We start from the raw sequence: 22,145 nt of genomic DNA on the forward strand, positions 1-22,145 counted from the left end.
TCATACGTTCTCCAGCATTTCCTGCAAGGATAAAGTTCTTGCTTCTCCTCTTTTCTTCAGCTTCTACACTTCTATATACTCCTCCAATCTTATGCCACTCCAATGGTCCTGCAATGCCATCACCGACGGGGATACCACTCTTCTTCTTTCTTCCAACTTCTACACCCCATCTCCTTGTGCTCTTCCAACTACTAGGTCACCTGCAAGGATACCACTCTACCTTTATCCTCCAGTTCCTCTATCTCTCCTTTCCTCCTGCACTCCTCCAACTCCAGCATGCTCCTTCAGTGTCAATTATGAGGACACCACTTTACCTCTAGTGGGGATACTACTCCAACATGCCCACCAATGCTAAGATGTCACTTGGAGAGATTTGAACCTTGGATTCCAACATAAGAACCAAATGGCCCTACTACTTGATCACTGCCCCTTTTGACAATTGTTAGCTGAAATCTTAATGCATAGAAATTGCACAATTAAATTTGATCAAACCTAAATAAGTCTAAATAAGTCCAACAAACTCTGGTCTAGTTCTAAGGTAGCAGAAATGTCATCACGATGACCTAGGTGTGACCCTCTTTGGACTTGCTCTATTGATTATGTGAATGTTAATTTCCATTCAGGCCAACATGGTTTCGTAGAACCTATCAAATTGTGTTCACTTGTTTCGAAGGTTGTTTTAGTGACAAGTTAATTTAAAACAAATTCCCCAAAGCCTTGTTCACAAAAGCCATTGTAACTCTGCCTAATTTCATTGCATAGTGGACATCTATACAGGAATTGTGTATCAACTTCTATTCATTTAAATTTACACATTTTGCAATGTCTGTACTTCCAAGGTATTATTGAGGGACCCATCTACCAGTATCACTATATGGTTCGTGTGCAGTGATTTCATGTCCTAAAGAGCTAAAATTGCTGGTCCCCTACCATATACCTTCTTGATATGCAGAACTACTAACTTATTCATGCAAAACAGAACTCGCCATCCTCAATATGACTAATAACTTCTCTCATAGTCAATCAACATCAATCTGAGGGTAGTATGGGGGAATAATTTGCAGTAAATCGGATTACCACCTTCACAATTATCCAAATGAAGCATGAGCTTTTAAGTTTAAACCATATTAAAATAGAGATATGCGTGACCTTGAAATGAATCATGTAATTCCTACACTTAATCAATACAAAATATTAATGATCAATTGATGGAATATTCCAAAATGATGAGGGAGCAACATAAACCTTGACCCTTTTCAGGGATTGTAAATGGAATTTCTTAAAACAAAAAATTAAAACAAGTCCCTGCCATTACCTTGTAAAGTAAAAGAGACTCCAGCTATATCTAGAAGAGGCTTCACCTCTTCCTGAAAAATTTTCTGCGCACATTTGTTTCCTCCAAAAGGATTCAGAAGCACTAACAATCGCTTTGGCCGATCTGCACAATAATATCATCTAGATTAAAACCCTTATTAAAACAAGGCTTCATGAGCCTAAATTTCATTACCTTGGATGTTAAATATTTTGAATTTGAACTAATCGGAAAAGAAAAATAATAGAATTTTCTCGACCCAAATTCAATACATCAAGAAAATAATATTTCCCCATTCTTAGCATTCTATTTAATTAAATAGAAACATAGTTTTCCTTATACTAGAAGAAATTAAATCCTTCACTTATATTTCAATAGAAATATAATTTTAACATATTATGAGATATTTCAGCTCGCATTTTCATTGAACTGAAAACAAAACTTTGGACAAATTGACATCTTACAAACTTTCACTCCCATGTTATATTTGAATAAGACTAAAAATTTCAATTGATGAAACATATTAAGGCTTTCATCTTCTATCACAATATAAAAATAAAAATATAAAGCTTTAATATCATTTTCATAATTTTTTTTGGATGTGTTTATCTCAATTTTACTTACTTGTAGGATCTATCAGGTATATTTTCTTTATAAGAAATTTGAATATTGTTAATAATATAATAGGACAATTCAAAGAATAGAGACACATCACAATGCAGTTACTTGTATGATATACAAGAGTATGTTCACTCTGATGGTAATGTTAAGTGTAGTAGAATATCATAAAAAGAAATTTAAAAAAATAATAACTCTTGTAGCATGGGAATACCCTCAAACCCAAATTAAAGCATTCCACTTACACTGATAAAGTAATCATTTTCGAGATGATCGTCATTGCAAAATCAAGAATTAACTCACACAAACTATGCAGAGAAACATAATAGATGGACCCACGAAAAGATACCTAAGAATAATGATCTGTAAACCGTGTTACTCAAAATGCAGTAGAAAATGAAACACGTTTTCCTTACCCTGTCCATTATATAATGATATTTTACACAATTAAAAATACATTTGTATGAATAACCTGGTAGATGAAATTTTAGCTCGGACTCTCATATGGGATGAGCTCAAGTGTTCAACGTATTTGATCTTCCCGAGAGGTTGAGATCTCCAGTAAATAAGATAAAGCATTAAAATTAACATAGCACATCCAACTCATTGATGTAGCACTATCCCAACAGAGAGGGCTGACTGCAAGTCCCAGGTGAATTTGACAGAAAAGATACCCGTTGATCATAACTAACCAAAGTACCCCGTAAGGAGATTTACCCAATCAGAAAAATCAAAATCAAGCTAATCAAATAAATATGGTGAAATTTATTTTCAAACTGACAAATCACCAAAGGTAATCTTGTTGACAAATAAACACACTTATATAATCGCTGCAGATCTTGCTATACCCATCAATGATATAAATGACTTTCTAAATTGAGTTCATTAATCTGCTAGACCTTCAACAATGATCTCAGTTCCTCTTTCATTGATCAACTTCCTAAAGGCTCACAACATCCTCTCCCTTCCAGTGCAGGACAGTCCTATCATCTCTCGTTTGTTTAGAAGATTGTTTCAGTAGTAGATACTTAAAAGTGACATTTTGTGTCAATCAGGGCAAGGTGGAGTGCTAAATCGGGTGCAAGTATCTAGCCAGCTATTAGTAAGGCCATAAATATGGGTTTTCTACTTCCAATAATATGGGAGCACGGTGGCTTACCAAGCCCAGTGTTCGCACTACAATTGCTCAATTCACTGGAATAAAAAAACCAGTTCCAACTTCCAAGGAAAAAATATGAATTTTTAAAATTTTGTTTGATTTTCACAAAATTAAGATTTCCGTACTAGAAGAATGCAAACATCTATGCCTGATTAAGTAAGTTCATTTAAAGTAAAGCAAGGTCAAATGGTACGAGCTCAAGTATCAAAAGTATAAAATCAATTTGTTTGATTTTCAAAAATTAAGAATTATTTATTAAATGAATGCAAATATCATTATCTAATTAGTTAAAGGCCATGCCAAGTAAAGCAGGGTCAAACGGTATGAGCTGAACTGAAACAAGTACTGTAAAATAAATTATTCGATTTTGATAAATTAAGATTTATGTATTAGAGGAATGAAATTGTCTATGCATGAAAAGTAAGGCCATGCAAAGTAAAGCATGGTTAACTGGTATATGCAGGTGACAAAAGTATGAAAGCTTCGATGTCTAAGCCCAGGTTTAGCGCCCATAAGACATAGTAAAAAGATACAGTTTGGTAAAATACCACACAGACAGAGAGGAACAAATTTTTTTAGGAATATAGAACAGGAAGTAAATGTTTGCGCGTCAAAAAAATTGCAAAATATGTAATGTAGGCAAATTTGACGAAAACCGTGAAGTTTGCTACTGGTATATTTCATCTCACTTGTCTACAAAACTATTTCAGGCGTCTTGGTTTTAATTTCGATTTTCCAAAGTTAGACGATTATCATAAACAAGAATCTCTACCAAACACGTTTGTTTTAAAAGAAACATGATTCTGTTACAGTTTATTGTAATGAGATTTTTCTACAGTTTATTGTAATGAGTGAAGAGAATTTCTGTATATCTCTACTGAAACGTAAAGTGTTGCAAATTGATAGTAAATTTTCCAGAAAAAGTCGATTATCGATATATAAAATCTACTGAATTGCAAATTAATGTAAATTGAAAGTCAAATTTTACACAAAATTGTAAGTCAATTTTCCACAAAATTGTAAGTCAATTTGCACAAAATTGTAAGTCAAATTTACACAATTAGTCGATTATCGAGAATTAGAATTTCTCGACCAAATAGCAAATTGTTGTAAATTTAAAGTCATGTACTGGATACTAAATAAAAATATCTCCATATCAAAAAAATCTAGGCACTAAATTTCATATTCGAAAACATCTATACAGTTGCGAAAAACAATTTTAATTTAATTTAGATTACAATCTTAATTAATTTTAAATGAAAAACAATTTAAGTCAATTTAGATTACTAACCAAAGCAATCAATAAAAATGAAAAAGTTCGCGAAAACCATAAACAATTTAATTTGAATTAAAAATTCAAATTCAAACAAAACAAACAAAAAAATGCTCACCTAGAGCGTCCAGGCATCTCTGTATACAGAAACACCAATTGTTCAAAGATTCTTCACTATTCGTCTTTAAACGCAACTCCTTCAGCACCCTGTGTCCCGGGCGACTGACCCAGCACAAGCCAGTGGCCTCATGCTTCATAAATCCATGAAGCTTAAGGCTTTCATTTTCCCTGCTAAACCCTAAAAGATCATTCTCCACCGAAAGGCAACCGCTGGTGGAACCGCCGCTCCAGCGTATAAGCCCCTGGCTGGACAGGGACACGGTTACATCCACGCCGTTCAGTTGTACTTCCTCGCTAATTAACAACTCCTTCTCTTCTCCTCCTTTGGCCGCTTCCATTACTCCCCTAAATAGAAAATTATTACAGGTTAAATTCCATTTATAGAGAGTCCTCCAAATCGATATTTATATACCTACGATCCAATCGACACAGCGTAACACGCAAAAGTTCTATTCGCCTTTTCAGCGTCACGTGACGTAAAATTTCTTCTGTTCAACTCCTCAATCGGACGGCAAGCCTCTGTTTGCAGACGGTCCTTTCATGTCATCTTTCGTTTTCTCTCGGTGTCGCCAAGTTTAGCGGGCCCCCGATAACTTCATTTAAGACTAAATCGAAACCTTGAATTGGTTTATTTCCCGATCCTCGGCATGATTCAAAATTCCAAATCATTAATAAATACAGTCAAATGTACGTTTAGAACTCCCGATAAACATTACTTCCCTCCAAATTTACCAAAAAAATTACATAAAAGCGGTACAAATCTTCCGTCAAAGTATTGTACCGGACGGTGTAGACGCACTCCAAGATCTCTGGATTGAATCTATACCATGCTTCGATATTGCGCCACTTTAGTAGACGCCCATTTTCGAACCTTTCTAGAACCGTTGACTGTGAAAAGCCCCGATTTAGAGGCTTTGACTTCCTGTTTAATGTAGGAAGAAACATCAAAGAAGTGATTCTAATAGTGTAAACGAGACCCTCTGTCATTATACACCTCAAAAGCATCTGTTTTTTTCTATAATGAATTAACCATAGTTGAAAACAGCTGAGTAGTGTCATAAAAAGATATGTACAAAGATTGCCTCCGTATTTTAAATTCTTGAAGAGGTTTAAATACAGGCTTTAAGCAGTTGGCATGTGGACATCCATTACTAACTACCACAGTAAAACTATTCTTTAACTTTCAACAATTTTGGTAAGTGTACATGTATCAAAGATTCTAAATAGTATATTAAATTTTAATCTTTTTTTTTTTGTCTTTTATATGTGACTTAATTGCTTATATCTATTGTTTTGTTTTTTGGGTAGTAACGATGAACGTTGTGCGCGCTCAAAGGTCAAAAAGTACACATTTCAGAATGTTGCCCAATACCTACTCAAAGATACCTTGATGCACGTTGTAAGATCTGTTATGCACACAAAGGTCAAAAAGTACACATTTCAAAGTGTCGCCTAATCCCTGCTTAAAGATGCCCCAGTGATTGTGCACTTAAAATTGTCAATACTTATGCACAAATGTCCTAGTAGTTGTGCGCTTTGGGTAACAATAAAGATGCACAAATGGGCCAATTACAATCCAAAAATGCTAGAAAATGGGTGTCTATTGGTACATGTGAAATTTATTAATGGGTTTTTTTTTGTTTTTTGTTTTTTTTGTTTTTTTTTTAAGTTAGTAATCAGAGAATTGGGTGTGCAAGAAGTGAACAGTTATTGGAACATGGAAAGTAAGTAGTAATTGGTGCTCTTCCCCTATGGAATTAATTAATTGTAGATTTGTTCTCATGCTTTTTAAAAGCTTCATAATCATCTCCCATATTCTAATGGTGAAATTCTTATATTTAAGGTATTTTTCACTTAGTTTTGTATTTAGTGTGGAATGTTATAGTTTAATATAATTATGTATTAAAAAATCTTGAAATTCTATGTGAAGCTTATATTCTTTTTATATGTCCTTACTCATCCATTAATGTACATTTTGACACATTATGTTCACCATATTCATGTGTACACATTTTGTTTACCGTATTAATATGTTTACACATTCCAATATATTCACCTATATTTTGCATTTATTTTGCTTATCTATGCACTCATCCCCATGCATTTGTTATCCACCTTGATTTTATCATTCCCATGTCCCAAGTGATTTTTGTAAGAGTGGAATCATGCTTACACTTGTAGATTTGACAAGAAAATCTTAAAATTTGAATGAACAAATTTTGATTCTCTTGCCCAATATTTTCCCACCTAGAGCCAATTAAACACAATTTGCATGATTTATTACTATGTCCTTATATATAAAGGTATTCAATTTCATTCATTTGATATCTCCTCATCACCCTCTTATTCTAAGCAATTATTTGCATATCATTCTAAAAACACTTTAATTAGAATACCTAAATGGATTAGAATCACATATTCTTCTAGAACATATACACGACTAAATCTGGTTGCCCTTGATCATTTGCATGATCATAAAGCCAATCTTTTTTAAGGGTTGACCAAGAGAAGAACTTTCTCCCTAGCAATCTAATTAAGCTCCAAAGGTATTCATAATTATACCAATCTAGATAACAAACCAAAGAGTAATGAATTCAATAAAATAAGAAGCAAGATCATATTCACAATCATCGCAACCAATTTTGCAAGCAAAGATCATATTCACAACCACATATTTGACCTCTCACATAGTTGATCAACTATTAAGATCTAGGAGCAAATTATAGATAGAGATATTCCAATTATAACCCTAAGACACCCATATTTTAGTGCATGAACAAATATATTTAGCTTTTATCTTTCTAAAGCTAAGTTTCCTTAACCTTCTTCACAATTACTTTCTAAAATTAGCATTTAATGTTTCAATTTATCGATATTTGTGCTTGCATCTTTGATATATAGATTGGTCCATGTATTTATTGCTTATTTTAATCAATTAGTCTAGATAACAAATTTAATGTAGGATAAAAATTTATTTTTCTTTACTAAAAAATTTGGCGAACTCATCTTCTCTCATGCCACCTAGTTCCCCTCTTGGGTTTCTCATCACTTTTAGGATTTTTAGATCTAATACAATTCTAACTTTATTGTCTATTTTTAAATTTTCTAGGGTTTCATCCACATTTTCTTATTCATTTGAATTAGGGTTTGGCTAAACATAATCATCTATCTTTCTCCTTACCCCTCCACACTAGGATATTTAATCATCATGATGCCTTTTAAATCTTAGTTCTTGGTTGATTTTCATACACTTATTTCAAATTTTGACATATTCTTATCTTTCATGTATCAAATGACAAATCTACTCTTGATATACTCACGACTTTCTACGCTATGTAAAATATTCCCACTTCTTTATTTTTACATAAATTGTTATTCCATTTATGATCTATCTTTTACTATCTTACTTAAGGTGCATATTTCTTTCTCCACTTTACTTATATTGTGTAGTGCTTATATTGACATATTCAAGCACATGCACATATTTTATTCTTCTTTAGATTACAACTCTACCCTTCTATCTTGCATGCTACGACCTTCATGTATGCACACACCTATTCAACTGTTATTCATAGAATATTTCCCTTCTCTCACTTTACTATTTGTGTCCTTTCTTTTGAAGCATTTATCTTTTTTCTCATGGTAGGTGGTGTCACCTATGTTTACATAGCTCAGTTATTTTATCTTTTCTTATTTTTACTTCTCTACTGAATGCACATGATTTTCAACATATATCTTTATCAATTTCCATTTGCCCATCATTTAGGAGTAATGTTATTAATATTATGGGATATTTCCTCTTATGTACCCCCTATCATATCTATTTATTTTATTGGTAAATGATATATTTATATTAATTTCATCAAAATAGTTGTACATCAATTCACAATGTCTGTAACTACACACCCATACAAGCATAAAACTATACAAAATTTAACCACCATATCCTACTCCATGTATCAAACACCTACACACCATTATCTATTACAGAGTTTTATACATTTTATAAACTATTAATAGTCTAAATCATCCACTATGCAAGGAAAAAACTAAAGTCTCTGTGAAATTTTAATTCACTAGCTTCTTACAACTCAGCCAATAGTCCTCTTTCTTGAATTCGCTTTTATTCTTTGATTTATTCGGCTCGTCTAGCCCCAACACGTTCACCATTTGTATCCTGCTTTGCAGGTAGTCTTTGATGTAGTCCCAACCCACATGTGCCTCCTCCCTCCGCGCTTCTCGATCCATATCCACCCCCCAAATCAAAAAAGGTCTCAGAGGTGGCACAAACTCCACCGAGTGTATCTATTCTCCATTTGTGGCTACAAACCCTTTCCTTGGCCTCACCATTGTCATTAAAATTTGATTCCTCCTTGAGACTCTCATGCATGACCCACTTTGCATCCTCCTTCATTCCTAATTCAAACCCCCATGCAAAATACATTGAAACCAAGTCTATATTTGTTTTGTACCTGAATTTAAATTCCATGAATTCTCTTCCCAATAGGACGTCCACCATCTGGAAGAACTTTGGGTTGTCAATATTAAAGACATTATGCATTTTGTCTTCTGAAATCATCCCGATAAATAGCAACTGATGTTTTGTTGTGACAAGGGAGAAATTTGCTTCCATTGTCACACCCGCACCACCAAACTTCCACCACTTCCTCATTCTAGTCACACACAAACCTGAGCTCTCTTGTTTCCACCTTCCAAGCAACACTGGTTTGCGTTGTGTTTGTCTCAACTTCGTTTATCACCCAACGCAATCCTTTTGAGAATAAAATATCCTTACAATCTTCACAAAATCCTTGCAAATTGGATGCTACTTAATTTGTGCCACCACCTTGTCTTCTCATTAATACTCACACATACCAATCCTACACGAAGCGCTTGAATCCTACCGTGCAGCATGTGAGAGGGAGATTTGGTAGCATACTCTCTATCCTTCCATTATTATCATTGTTTGATGCAACATTCTCTCATAAAAGCATGTCGATTTTTTGATGAGGATAACAATTGTTCGCCACCTCACGTGGTCCTTCCACACCACCAAGTGACATCACCTTTCACTGTCCCTACTAACCCTTGTTCTTCCCATAGGCCCTCCTACCATCTCACTCTTGCTCATTGAGCTCACACCCCCGATTGGATAGATAGTCTTCCTCCCCATTTCTCTCTCCCGAAATATGCAAAATTTTAAAATCTTGAAAATTGCTAAGCTTTTGCACAGTTATAGAAATGATTTTATTTATTTTCCAACATTGTGCCTCTCCTTTAGAAATGGCATCGACCACTATTTTTGAATCTCCTTCTATATGGAGTCTAGATATTGACAATTGATTTGCTAGAGAAACAACAAGGAGCATCACTTGAGCCTCCACTTCATTATTGGTACCATCATTCAACTTTTCTGCTCCCCTTGCCAACACTTTACCTTTATTTTTTCTTGCAATCCATCCAACTCCTGATGCACCTGGATTACCTCTAGATGCACCATTTATTTTGATCCATCCCACATTTGGCTTCATCCAAATGTCACTACTCTTGTCACACTAAGAAGGATCAATCCTAGATGATCGATTAATAGGCCACCCCCTATCATATTTATTATCCTACTATACCTTGATGAATTTTCTTTTCTCCCATATCCTACCTTCAGTCCTTGATTGATTGTCTCCTCTCCTTTTTTGTTAATCGATTTGAGAGGGAAATACACCATTTATTTGATTATCATTATGGTGCTATCATTTCGCCAAGCATGTCATTTTTTTTTATTTTTTGTGTACCAAAAACATATAAGTAGACCTGTGAATCACATAGTTATTACTTTTATCAATATACCATGTTTTAGATCTAGCCCTATCCTTTGAGTGGTGCTGATGGTGTTTTAATGCACAACAACATTAAGTATGTGAGATACACTTCTATTAAAGGAATAAGTTTCCCAATGGTTTGATTATCTAGTGTAGACATATTGGAAGTGATTTTATAGGGAGAATAATGTGTCAATACACAAGGGACCTATTGGGATCCAAATATTAAAAGAGAGTTGCTAATTTCAAACCTTAGATTCTATTTGAATGCTTAACAATAAACATAATATTTTTAACTTAACACATTTTTTATAACTAAAACACATAAATAGATTTATAATATTTTTCAAAGTGCTTGATCCAAATTTGTTCCTAAACTAATTAGTTTCAAAAAATATAGAGAGGGGGAAGAGAAATGTTTTAGAGATAATAACATATGTTTTCACCACTAGTTACCAAGTATCTCCAATAAAGTTTTGTAAAATCCTCCTAAGAAAATTGAATTTAACACAAATCTAGATGATTCTAGCTCCAAAGGGAGAACAATAATCAAGTTTCATGTACAAGAAAACCACCATAATTAGGCATAAATTACTCAAATCATAAACCATCACAAAATGTGTAGCATACATTCGTCATTATGACTACCATAAAAATGTACAAATCAACAAGGAACATGCACCATCCACCAAAATGCATAAGATACTCTTCTAAGTTCCAAATTTTATGACAAAGGTGTACTCATAGTAAAATTGGTAATAAAATTACTCTTAAATAAACAATACTTGAAAATTTGAAAAGGAATAAAATGATACCAATATTAAGAAACATAAAACAAGTACAAGGCTAAATGAAATAAATTTTCCAACCCTTGGCAAGGTTGATGAACACTATATATAAGGGTTTCTAGGAGCAATAATTTTATGAATATTAGTTGTTGATCATTGATTACAAAGTTATTGGTTAGCACTATAACCTAGTTGTTTATCGTAGAGAGAAACTTGCACTACAATTAATCAAATCCTATTATGAGAGGATTTAAGAGATCTCAACTTGAAAATTTAAAGAAAATTAATTGATTCAACTACATTGTAAATGTTGTTCATTCAATTATTGTAACCTCTTGAACATTCACTATTAGAAACCTAGTTTTTTAGAAAATTTATTAAAAAATCATAATTAATTATATATGCTCAAATCGAATGTGAAAAAAAGCGAGAGAGAATAGTAATGTTCTACAAATGCTAAACAAACCTTTTGAAATAATTAAAAATGATCATAGATAAAGAATCAACAAAATACCTCAAATTCTAGCAAGAATTCCAATCAAAGAGATCTTTTAAAATGGTCAATGAATGCACAAACACTCACAGACACAACTTCCCTTCACAATGCCACCAATATCATGCAATTTGGTCATCAAATGGATTCACAATAAAAAATAAGATTCAAGCAAAAGAGGATTTTCTCTCTTTCAGTTTTGCTCCCCAAAACAAGCAAAGTATGAAATGAATCCTCTTTACCCTTTTCAACCCAAACCCAATTTCACTTTTTGAAAATAAATAAATAAACATTTCTTTTTAATTCCCAATTTGATTTTGTTTACCCTCATTTTTCCCAAAACCGACAATTAGCATTCACTTAAAAACCACATTTCAAATTCAACATCAATTTATGATTTAAACCCATACAAGCTTATTTCAAATTTAAACATACAAATAAAAATGAATTTGCATAAAAAATTCAAATACTCATTTACTGGACATCCACATAGGTCATAGGTTTCAAAATAATACCAACCGTGATATTTAAGGTAAATCACTTAACAAAATAATAGGGAATCGTACATGGATTGAGTAAGATGGGTATGACCAATGCAAGATCTCCACATAGTCAATGTCAAGCAAATACAATCACCTAGAATGGGCATACAACGTCATAATCATGGAAACACTCACACGATCATACATTTGTATAATGTATAGGAATAGGGTTTGCAAGTTTATGCATGAGGAACTAGAGGAACTAAAGTTATTTCACTATGAGTACACTTAGAAGGAGAATGAACTCAATAGGCTCAACCTCAAACTTATTAGGAAAGGTTTGGGCACAAGGTGAATTGAGTACTGCTTGATTGAGTTGAAAATAAGCTATGGAAATATGTAAACTGAATGCAAGATATAGGACTAAAGGTGTGAAATTGACAAGAATCAACATGCACAAACAATTTTAGATTTGATATACATAAATGAATATAGATTTGGAATTGGGAAGCTAAGATGAACCTTTGTCTAAAATCTAGGCTCAAAACAATGGAACATAGGTGTGTGGGGCAACCTTGTTTTGAGGATGTCAGATGTGAACATCGATCTTAATTTCGAGACCAACATATTGTTCTGATGATTTTCCTAAATTTTTATCAAAAAATTGTTAGAGATAGGTTCTAAGGCGACCTTGTCCTCCGATTTTCACCTCCATGAAAATTGAACCCATATGTATCTATCTTCTCTTCCTGAATTTGTAACTGCGTCTTCAGATCCTGCCACCTACACATACAAAAGAGAAAATTGGTGTTGTGGATATGGGTTTTCTTAGGTCAAAACCTCGGGTTTGGAATTAACACTTGAATTGAATTGAAACTGAAAGTGCTAAAGTAAAATGTTAAAAATGATACTTCAATCTTGCTGAAGTTGATGAAGATAGATGATGTAATGCTATTTGAATGGGATCACAAGTGTTGATGCAATAACATGACATGACATGGCAAGACCTAAATGAATTAATCATAAACACATACTTGCATGAATATTTATGTAACTTGTTGATCCATTATGTCTAGATCTAAAGAATACTTGACTAATATGGTGGGATGAAATATTGCCTTCATGCTTGATGAGTGTGTGGATGATGAATGCTTGTTATATAATGTTGTGTTATGAAAATGAATGGAAAGAATGCTCTTATATAGGGTTCTCAAGGTATTTCACAAATTAGGATGACATCTAACTGTCATATTGAGGCACCATGATCAAGAACGAACCAAGCACCAACATGTTTTGGGGTACAAGGATGCCCCAGGTGCCCTTATCCACCCAATAAGGTGAAAAAGATAAGAATGGAGTGCACTAAGCTTGAGACATGGGTTCAGATCACCATGTAGGCATATGGCATTAGTTTTGCAGTAGAAAGGCTAGAAATAGGCTTGGATAAGAGCTAAGAGAAAACACACTAAGGAAAGGGCACAAAAAGTGGTTTATGTACAAGGTTAAAATTTACGATGCTAAATTTAGATTCCACTTTAGTGGGAGTTTGAGCCTACACACATACTCATGGTAAAGGTGGAGAGAGAGAGAGAGAGAGAGAGAGAGAGAGAGAGAGAGAGAGAGAGAGAGATGAGCAACTGAGAGAAAGATTACAAGGAGATAAAACCACTAAATTCAAGTGAACAAGCCCCCAAGTTTAGGATCTTAACTCATACAATCACATACAAGGACACACAAAACTAGACAAAAACAAAGGAAGAAAGATAAACAAAGACAAAAGACACAAAAAAGGGGTTAGTACTAAAAACAAAGGCTCCAAGTCAACTAGTTGAAGAGACCTTGATCATCAAAATGTCTGAACCACTAATATCATTCTCAAAATGTTATCTCAAGAGCACAAGTGGTCTCATAGAAAGAGAAAGAGAATACATTGAATGATGAACCATGATCCAATGATTAGCAAGGTATGTTATTGTAGCGTCGTAAAATTGTGACACTTGCAATTTCGATTGCATTTGGGTCTTCATGATGGCGGTGCAACATTGAACCTTAATGGAGACCCCGAAACCTGTTTACGACATCAAAAACTGCATCTTTTTGCACCTTGGGTTGATCCTCCTTGCACCCTGCTGTCCCGGGAGGTGGTACCATGGCGCCCAGTGCCCTAGTCCTTCAGGACCATGGTGCCTAGTGCCCTGGTCCCTTAGGACCATGGCGCCCAGTGCCCTGGTCCTTGGCCCTATTTTGGGCCCGGTCTCTTGTTGGGCATCAGGTCTTCAAGTTTGCAATTTGGAAAATAATGCTCCTAGGTCAGCCTAAGGTCGAAAAAATTAGTCTCCTAACCCTAATTGACAAGTATATAAACTACATTTCCCCTCCCATTTGAGGAGGAAGGAGGAAAAACATATGTGTGCAAGAGGTGGAAGTGATAGGCAAACATTAAGACATTCAAACATTCAAACATTCAAACATTCCTTCAAGCAATTGAGCATTCTAGGTCTCCATTCAAGGCTAGGTGTTGCATTCAAGACAAGGATTCAACCATTGAAGAGGAGATCACCTACAACATACAACATCATTACACCTTCGCATGTAAGAATACAAACATTCTTACAACAAGGTATCAATACTTGATTACATTACAAACACTTACATTTACAACATTCTCATTTCTTGGTTAATTCCAAAACTGGGGTTTGACCTGAAGGCAAACCCCTAATCCCTAACCCCCCAATCATCCTCTCTTTTCTGTGTGTAGGTTGCAAGTATGCGGCTATAATTGAAGATCTGGAATCCTTGTGCAGAGACAAACAGATCCCCCTTCGTTTCGCGGATTTTTCGGAGGACCGTGTGCACTCCGGGCGCCATCGTCCTGTCAACTTTCGCTCAAACTTGCAGGACAACATCGTCTCGACATTTTACTGCTAATTTCAGGTTCGTAGCTTCATCACGTGTCCCTATCTCCATCTACAAGCGAATCTTTCTTACTTTTACATACACTCCTAGTTCAATCCTTCTATCTACATTCTTTACAAAAGAGGGTATCCTTGTTGTCTCAACCCTTGAAACTCATTTAGAATTCAATCTTGCATTGTGTGGGATTGGATCTTGTGAGTTTCAACCCCTCTTTTGAATGTAAAGTCTCTCCTAAGTGAAAACCGTCAATCCTAGTGACCTCCTTTCTCTCTCCTTGGAGTGGGGGAACACCTAGGGTTCAATTTTCCGCTTTACAATTATTTTATGGGTTTATGGGGAAAGGAGAAAGGAAACATGGATTCCATAGGCTAGCAAGTTGTTTTATTCTAGGTGGTCCATGGGAGCATGGATTCTCATGAGATAAAAAGTTGTGTTATGTTGTGTGATCTATGTGGAAAGGAAGAGTCAAAATAGTCTAGCAAGATGTGAAATACTATTTCCACTCATCCTATAAAAGTGGTTCCAAGCAAATTTTTCTTATTTCAAGGCAATTGATTGGTGCAAATTGAAAGGAAATATTTTGCCAAGAGAAGCTTTCTTATCACAAGGAAAACAACTACAAAGGAGGTATTACTGGGACACCACAACTAGGCTAACCAAACAAAGCATTGTATGTAAGAAAATTTGCAACAAAAAAAAATTAAAAACAATCTACTGATTGAAACAGAATAACCAAACAAATCTCGCTATTCGTGAGGAAATCCTGCAACAGGGAATAATGATAGCTAAACAAATCACACAATTAGTGAGGAAATCCTGCAATATTGAGTTGAAAAAGAGACTACATGTATGCCCCCCTCCCTTAATATGTCAACATACCCTATGTTGATGTCTTAAGGTATAAAGAAAATACTAGGATAAACACCTTTTATCACCAAGGAGATATCCTTTAAGCAACAATGTATATTACTCCCAACTAAAGAGGCATAACTCTTTCAAAGCAAGAAAGAAATAGTTGTAAAAGAAATATCTTACAATCAAGTGTAAATGGATACTTTTGAGGGATGCATAGTGAAAGGAGAAAGATATCTCCACCAAAAGATATCTACCTCTGAGAATAGAGGTGATCTTTAATAAACATGACATCTTTGAAAGGGAAAGGATAAGTTAAGAATACACACCTTCTCTATTGCTAGAAAAATTGGATTCTTAGTGAAGGATTGCACACTTACTATCACTAAGGAAATATCACTCATAAAATATGTATCATGTCAAGCAAGGAATAGATCCTAACCAAGGAACACATATGTACTTGCATGAAAGATAATTCTATGCAAGAAAGGACATCAAGTATGAAAGATGCAACTCAACACAGGAAAAATGAATCCTTAGATAGAAGGAATGATTGAAAAGCTATTATTTCAGCCCAAGCATGGAGACAATAATAATTAAGCTATTATGTTTCTCGCTGAGTATGTTTGCACTTGAAAGTGTGTCACCATGAATGACAATGAGCCCCCAAGAGGTAAGCTTCTAGAGTCACATAGTGAGGAGCAACATAATAGGTCATAAATTTTATTTATAATGATCATAAAAAAGATGCCACTTATTGTCACCTATTACTTGAATGATACCAAAATCAATGAATTGTTGACTTTTAGCATGCAAACCTTGACATTCATTAGTGGAATGGTCATGGCTTTGATGATACTTGCAAAAAGAATAATATTCAAGATCTTGTTTACATTTTCTTCTTCATTTGGGCCAAAGAAGGGTAATCAAATTGTTTTGAAGAAGGTCAAACAAAATTTTATCTTGTTGTAATGAAAATTTGGAAAAAGAAGACATAGATGCACTAGACAATAGGGGAGCACATGCTGAAAAAGGAGGAGGTTGGAAACCTAAACCTTTGGAAAATTGTGATGTAGACTTCTCATGAGCCTCAAAATATTTTTGCACACATCCTAAACCATGTCCATTATATCCATCTATAGAATTAGATTTAGGTGTTGCAATGTCTAAAGGAGGGGGTTCACTCTAGGTTGAATTGGATTAAAATTTAAGGAGACCCAATCAACATCTAAACATATGTTAGAAGCTTGAATAAATGACACACTAGGCTCCTTCGAGGCTTTATATTTGCGACAAAAAAAGGGTGTGAAGTCTAATGACCCCCAATCATCCTCCAAGAGTGCTTCTTTAGGTAAAAGAGTATCTCTAGTAGGATATGGTGCATTTTTTTATATTGAGAAAGGATTAAATAAATTGTAGAAGATTGATCTTTGTTAGGAGAGAGAGCATTGTAAATATTGTCATCAAGGGAAGTCTTAATGGTATCATCCTCTTGATCCAAGGTATCCTCATGAGTAAGAGAAACATTAGGAAAGGGACAAACATAACTAATTAATGCTTCATCTCTAGAGGGAAGGTCATTTAAATGATAAGAAGGTAAGGTATCATTAGGAAAGGTATACATAATATCACTTTCTTGCACCAAACGATCCTCATGGGAGAGGTACATTCTAGGAGAAGGATGAACATCATTCTTCAGATCTTCATCCTTGGGAGGGAGATCTTTGAAATAAGTGTTGATAGTCTTTTCTTGAACCAAAATGTCCTAATTGGTGGGGCCAATTTTTGGAGAGGGAAACTCATAGCTATGGATCAAAGGAAGAGCTAAGTGGTCATCATATGCATGAAAGGGAACATCATGAACATCTTGAATAGAACTTGAAATTGAACTAGCAAAAGAAGATAATAATTCCATTTAAAACATGCACTTATGATCATAAAAGATACTCACATGCCATATTAATCAATTAAAGATGTAACCAAAGCAATGTTCACTCAATGAGTTCAATGAAATTATGAAAAATCAGGTATAAAATCAAAAGATATGTAAGTGTAAGAAGAGTTGGGTTCACCAAAATGTAATGTATAGAAATAGGGTTTGCAAGTTTAATTATGCAAACTAGGAACTAAACCTATTTCACAATGATTACACTTAGAAGGAGAATGAACTCAATAGGTTCAACCTCAAACTTATTATGAAAGGGCTTAGCACAAGGTGAATTTAGTACTCCTTGATCGAGTCGAAAATGAGCTATGGAAAGATGTAAATTGAATGCAAGATCTAGGGATAAAGGTGTGAAATTGACAAGAATCAACATGCACAAATAATTTCATATTTGATATACAAACATGAATATAGATATGGAATTGGGAAGATGAGAGGAACTTCTATTTGAAATCTAGGCTCAAAATTTCTAGACATGGGTGTATGGGGAAACCTTGTTCTCAGGATGTTGGATGTGAACATTAGATGTAACTTCAAGATCAATATATTGTTCTAATGGTTTTCCTAAAGTTTCATCAAAAAATTATTAGACATAGATTCCTGAGGTGACCTTGTCCTCCACTTTTCACCTCTACAAAACCTAAACCTATATGTCTTGATATACTCTTCTTGAATCCACAACCGTGTCTTTAGATCCTTCCACCTACACATACAAAAGAGGAAAATGGTGTTGTGGGTAGGTTTTTGCCTAGTTCAAACCCCAAGTTTGGAATAACCCTTGAATTGAAATGATATCGAAAGTGTTAAAGTAAAATGTTGAATGTGATACCTCAAGCTTGGTGAAGTTATTGAAGATAGATTATGCAAGCTCTTTGAACGTGATCACAAGTGTTGATGCAATAACATGTCATGACATGATAAGATCTAAATGAATCCATCATAAGCACATTCTTGCATGGAGATTTATGTAATTTGTTGCTCCATTTTGTCAAGATCTAAAGAATACTTGAAGTATATGGTGGGATGAAATGTCGCCTTAATGCTTGATGAATATGAGTGGATGGTAAATACTTGTGATATGATGTTGTGTTATGAAAATGAATATAAAGAATGCACTTATATAAGGTTATCAAGGTATTTTGTAAATTAGGCTGACCTACAATGATCATATTGAGGCATCGTGATCAAGAACCAACTGGCAGGAAGCAAGTATTGATATGTTCAAATTTGGGCCCAATTTTGGGGGACAAGGACATCCCAACCACCCTTGTCTACCCAAATAGGGTGAACAAGTTGAGGATGAAGTTCACTTAGTTCAAGACAAGGGTTAAAATCACCATGCAGGCGTATGAAATTAGTTTTGTAGTAGAAAGGCTAGAAATAGGCTTGGATAAGAGCTAAGTGAAAACACACTAATGCAAGGGCACAAAAAGTGGTATAAATTGTACAAGGTTGCAATTTACAATGATAAAATATGCATAATCAATAGAAATGGAACAACATAATATATTATAATATGGTAATAATATACATTTGTCATAAAGTGCATCCAATACTGATACCAATGCAAAAAATGGTAATATGAATAATCCTAAATCAAATATACATGTATAGCTATATGGATAGGTCTAAAATAAAACTATCAAAATGTATATGTGAGAGGCATTTTATCTTCCACCACTAGGCATTGTCTTTCTCTTGGAAGACTATAAAAAGATGGGCATAAAAAGCTCTCAGTTACATCACATCCTCCTAAGTCATTGAAGACACATCATTTAGGTTCCATTGGACCTTTACATGCTCTAGAGCTTGACACCTAAAGGTCAACCTCCAATGTTGGAGAATATGCATGGGATATAAAGAAAGTTGCATTTCTCCTCAACCTACAAGACACCCCAATCAAGAACATGTGTCACATCGGTAATATACTACATGAGAACTGAAGCATGGAACACATCATAGATGCACAATAGGTTTGGTGGAAAGGCAATGACAGTAGGCAAAAGAAATTATCCTCTCAAGGATCTAAAAATGTCCAACAAAATGTGGTGCAAGCTTAGAGCCTTTCACATAATGAATGGGGCTCTTATGTGGGTAAAATCTTAATAAAACATGATCATCTATCGAGAAGTATCAATATAACCTATGGGCATTTACATACTTCTAACGGTCTTGGGCTATCACCAATTACTCCCTGATCTAGACTGCATGTTGCTTCATGTCCTAAAGCATCTCAGGGCGATCAACCATACAAGGCTTGAAAAGGTAACATTCAAAGAAAACTGTAATATCCATTATTATAGAAAACTCTACCAGGTATGAATATTCCTCCCAATTTGAGGACCTATTTCACTCTCTATGTTTATTTTTTAATCTCAATATGATAGGGAGAATTAAAATTAAGTTGGGCACCCAAGGCATGTTGTAAGGAAGTCCACAAAATGGATGTAAACATTGGGTCCTGATCTGAAATAATCCTTTGAGGTACTCCATGCAAGCACACAATATCCTTGATAAATGCACATGCCATAGATGGATAAAAATTGAGCAATCTTTGATACCTAATCAATCATAATATGATGACAAGAAAACATAGGTAGCACAACAATGAAACCTTGAGAAAATGTATCCCATTTTTACTCAAGAATAAAATTTAGGTGAAAGAGACCTATTAGATGTTGATGTTCACCCTTCACTCACCGACATTCAAGACATCTAGCCACAAAATTGACAACATTGCATCTCATCCATACCCAATGATAAAATTTCCTAAGGTCAACATACATCTTCTTAATGCTAGGTTGTGTTGAATAAAAAGCACAATGTGCCTTAGACAAAAAATAAATGAATATTATTTAAAATTGGGACCTAAATATGACTAATATGTTGCAAAATTCCATTTGACTCTAAAGAGTATCTTGAAAACCTACCCTCAAGGGATCTCTAAAATTTAATCTCCACTCTCACTTCTAGATACCAAGTAGCACTAGGAAGCACCTCAAGGATACAACCCAACAAACTGGTAGCGAGGGTCAAAAATAAGATCTCATGTTCCCTCCTACTCAAGGCATTTGTTCAATTTCATTCTTCTTCCCTATGATGTAATAAACACCAAATTCATACCCACAATTTTTTTACCCAACAAGGTTATTGAGCATTCAAGTTTGGTTGAGTAACAATATACTATATGCTACAATGGTCAATATGCAACTCAAATCAATGACCCAAAATAAAATGCCTCCACCAAACCAACGCATGGGCAACTACTGCTAATTCCAAGTCACGAGTTGAGTAATTCAACTCATGATCCTTGAGTTTACATGATTCATATGTAGTCACTCAACACACCTATATGAGAACTGCCCCAAACCATCCAATAATGCTTCAATGAAAACAACAAAATTTGATGCTAGATTTGGCATTACCATGATAGGTACACTGTTCAATAGCTCCTTAAGAGCCTAAAACATTGCCTCACACTTTTATGACCAAACAAACTTCTTTCCTTTCCTCTAAAACAAAGTGATAGGATGAGCAATCATAGAGAAGTTTCTCACAAAATGATGGTAGTAACCCAACAAATTCATGAAACTATGAACCTTGGAGGCACTCAAGGATGTTTGTTGATCCATAATATCCTGAATCTTCAAGGTCCATTCATTGAGATACCCTCACCGAAGATAATGTGTTCTAAATATATCATCACTCCGGAAGAAATCACACTTTTCCAAGTTACCATAAAGCTGGTGGTTATGTAGACACTATAAAACCTGACCCAAGTGGACCTCATGCTCCTCCACTATCCTTATATAGACCAAAATGGCATCCAAAAACACAAGGAAAAAATGGTTAAGGTACATGTGAAACACCCCATTCATTATACTCATGAAAAATTAAAGAGCATATGTCAACCCAAATGGGACCACTGTGAACTCAGTGTGTTTGTCCATAACAAGTACAAAATATTGTTTGATGATGTTATATTTGTTAATGGAAATTTGATGTTACCCTAAATTGAGGTCAATCTTGGAGAACATCTTGGATCTCCTCATTTGATCAAATAAATCACCAATCCTTTACATGAGATACTATTTCTTCACCATAACCTTATTTAGTTGTAGCATTGTAAATTGAATCCGCATACAATTTCATCCTCACCTAGACCTTACCTTTTGATGCCCGGTGACTGTTTTGATTCTTCTCACACCACCTCACAAACCTACCATTTCACCATCTTTCCTACATTCTCCCCAAATCTGAGTCCTTATCTTAGAACCAGGGTGCCTAGAGCTTGAGTCCTCTCAATTAGGACCCAAATTTGGTCCTCACAATAGTCACATCAAATGAGCGGTAAATTGGATCCCATATCGA

General features: G+C 34.7%; 1 protein-coding gene across 4 annotated transcripts in view; it reads right to left on the bottom strand.

Annotated features, from left to right (window-relative positions):
* The window catches only part of LOC131039851 (sphingosine kinase 2), a 66,415-nt gene extending 61,284 nt beyond the window's left edge, over nt 1–5,131 (bottom strand). For all 4 annotated transcript variants that reach the window (XM_057972704.2, XM_057972702.2, XM_057972706.2 and 1 more), the window contains exons 1-2: nt 4,481–5,131; nt 1,316–1,438 (exon numbers count right to left, since the gene is read on the bottom strand). In XM_057972704.2, coding sequence (XP_057828687.2) covers nt 1,316–1,438; nt 4,481–4,820 — 463 coding nt within the window. In that variant the 5' untranslated portion in view covers nt 4,821–5,131. The remainder of the gene's footprint in view (nt 1–1,315; nt 1,439–4,480) is intronic.
* Nucleotides 5,132–22,145: the final 17,014 nt, after the last annotated feature.

This window comes from Cryptomeria japonica, chromosome 7 (genome assembly GCF_030272615.1).
Source record: "Cryptomeria japonica chromosome 7, Sugi_1.0, whole genome shotgun sequence".
Lineage (NCBI taxonomy): Eukaryota > Viridiplantae > Streptophyta > Pinopsida > Cupressales > Cupressaceae > Cryptomeria > Cryptomeria japonica.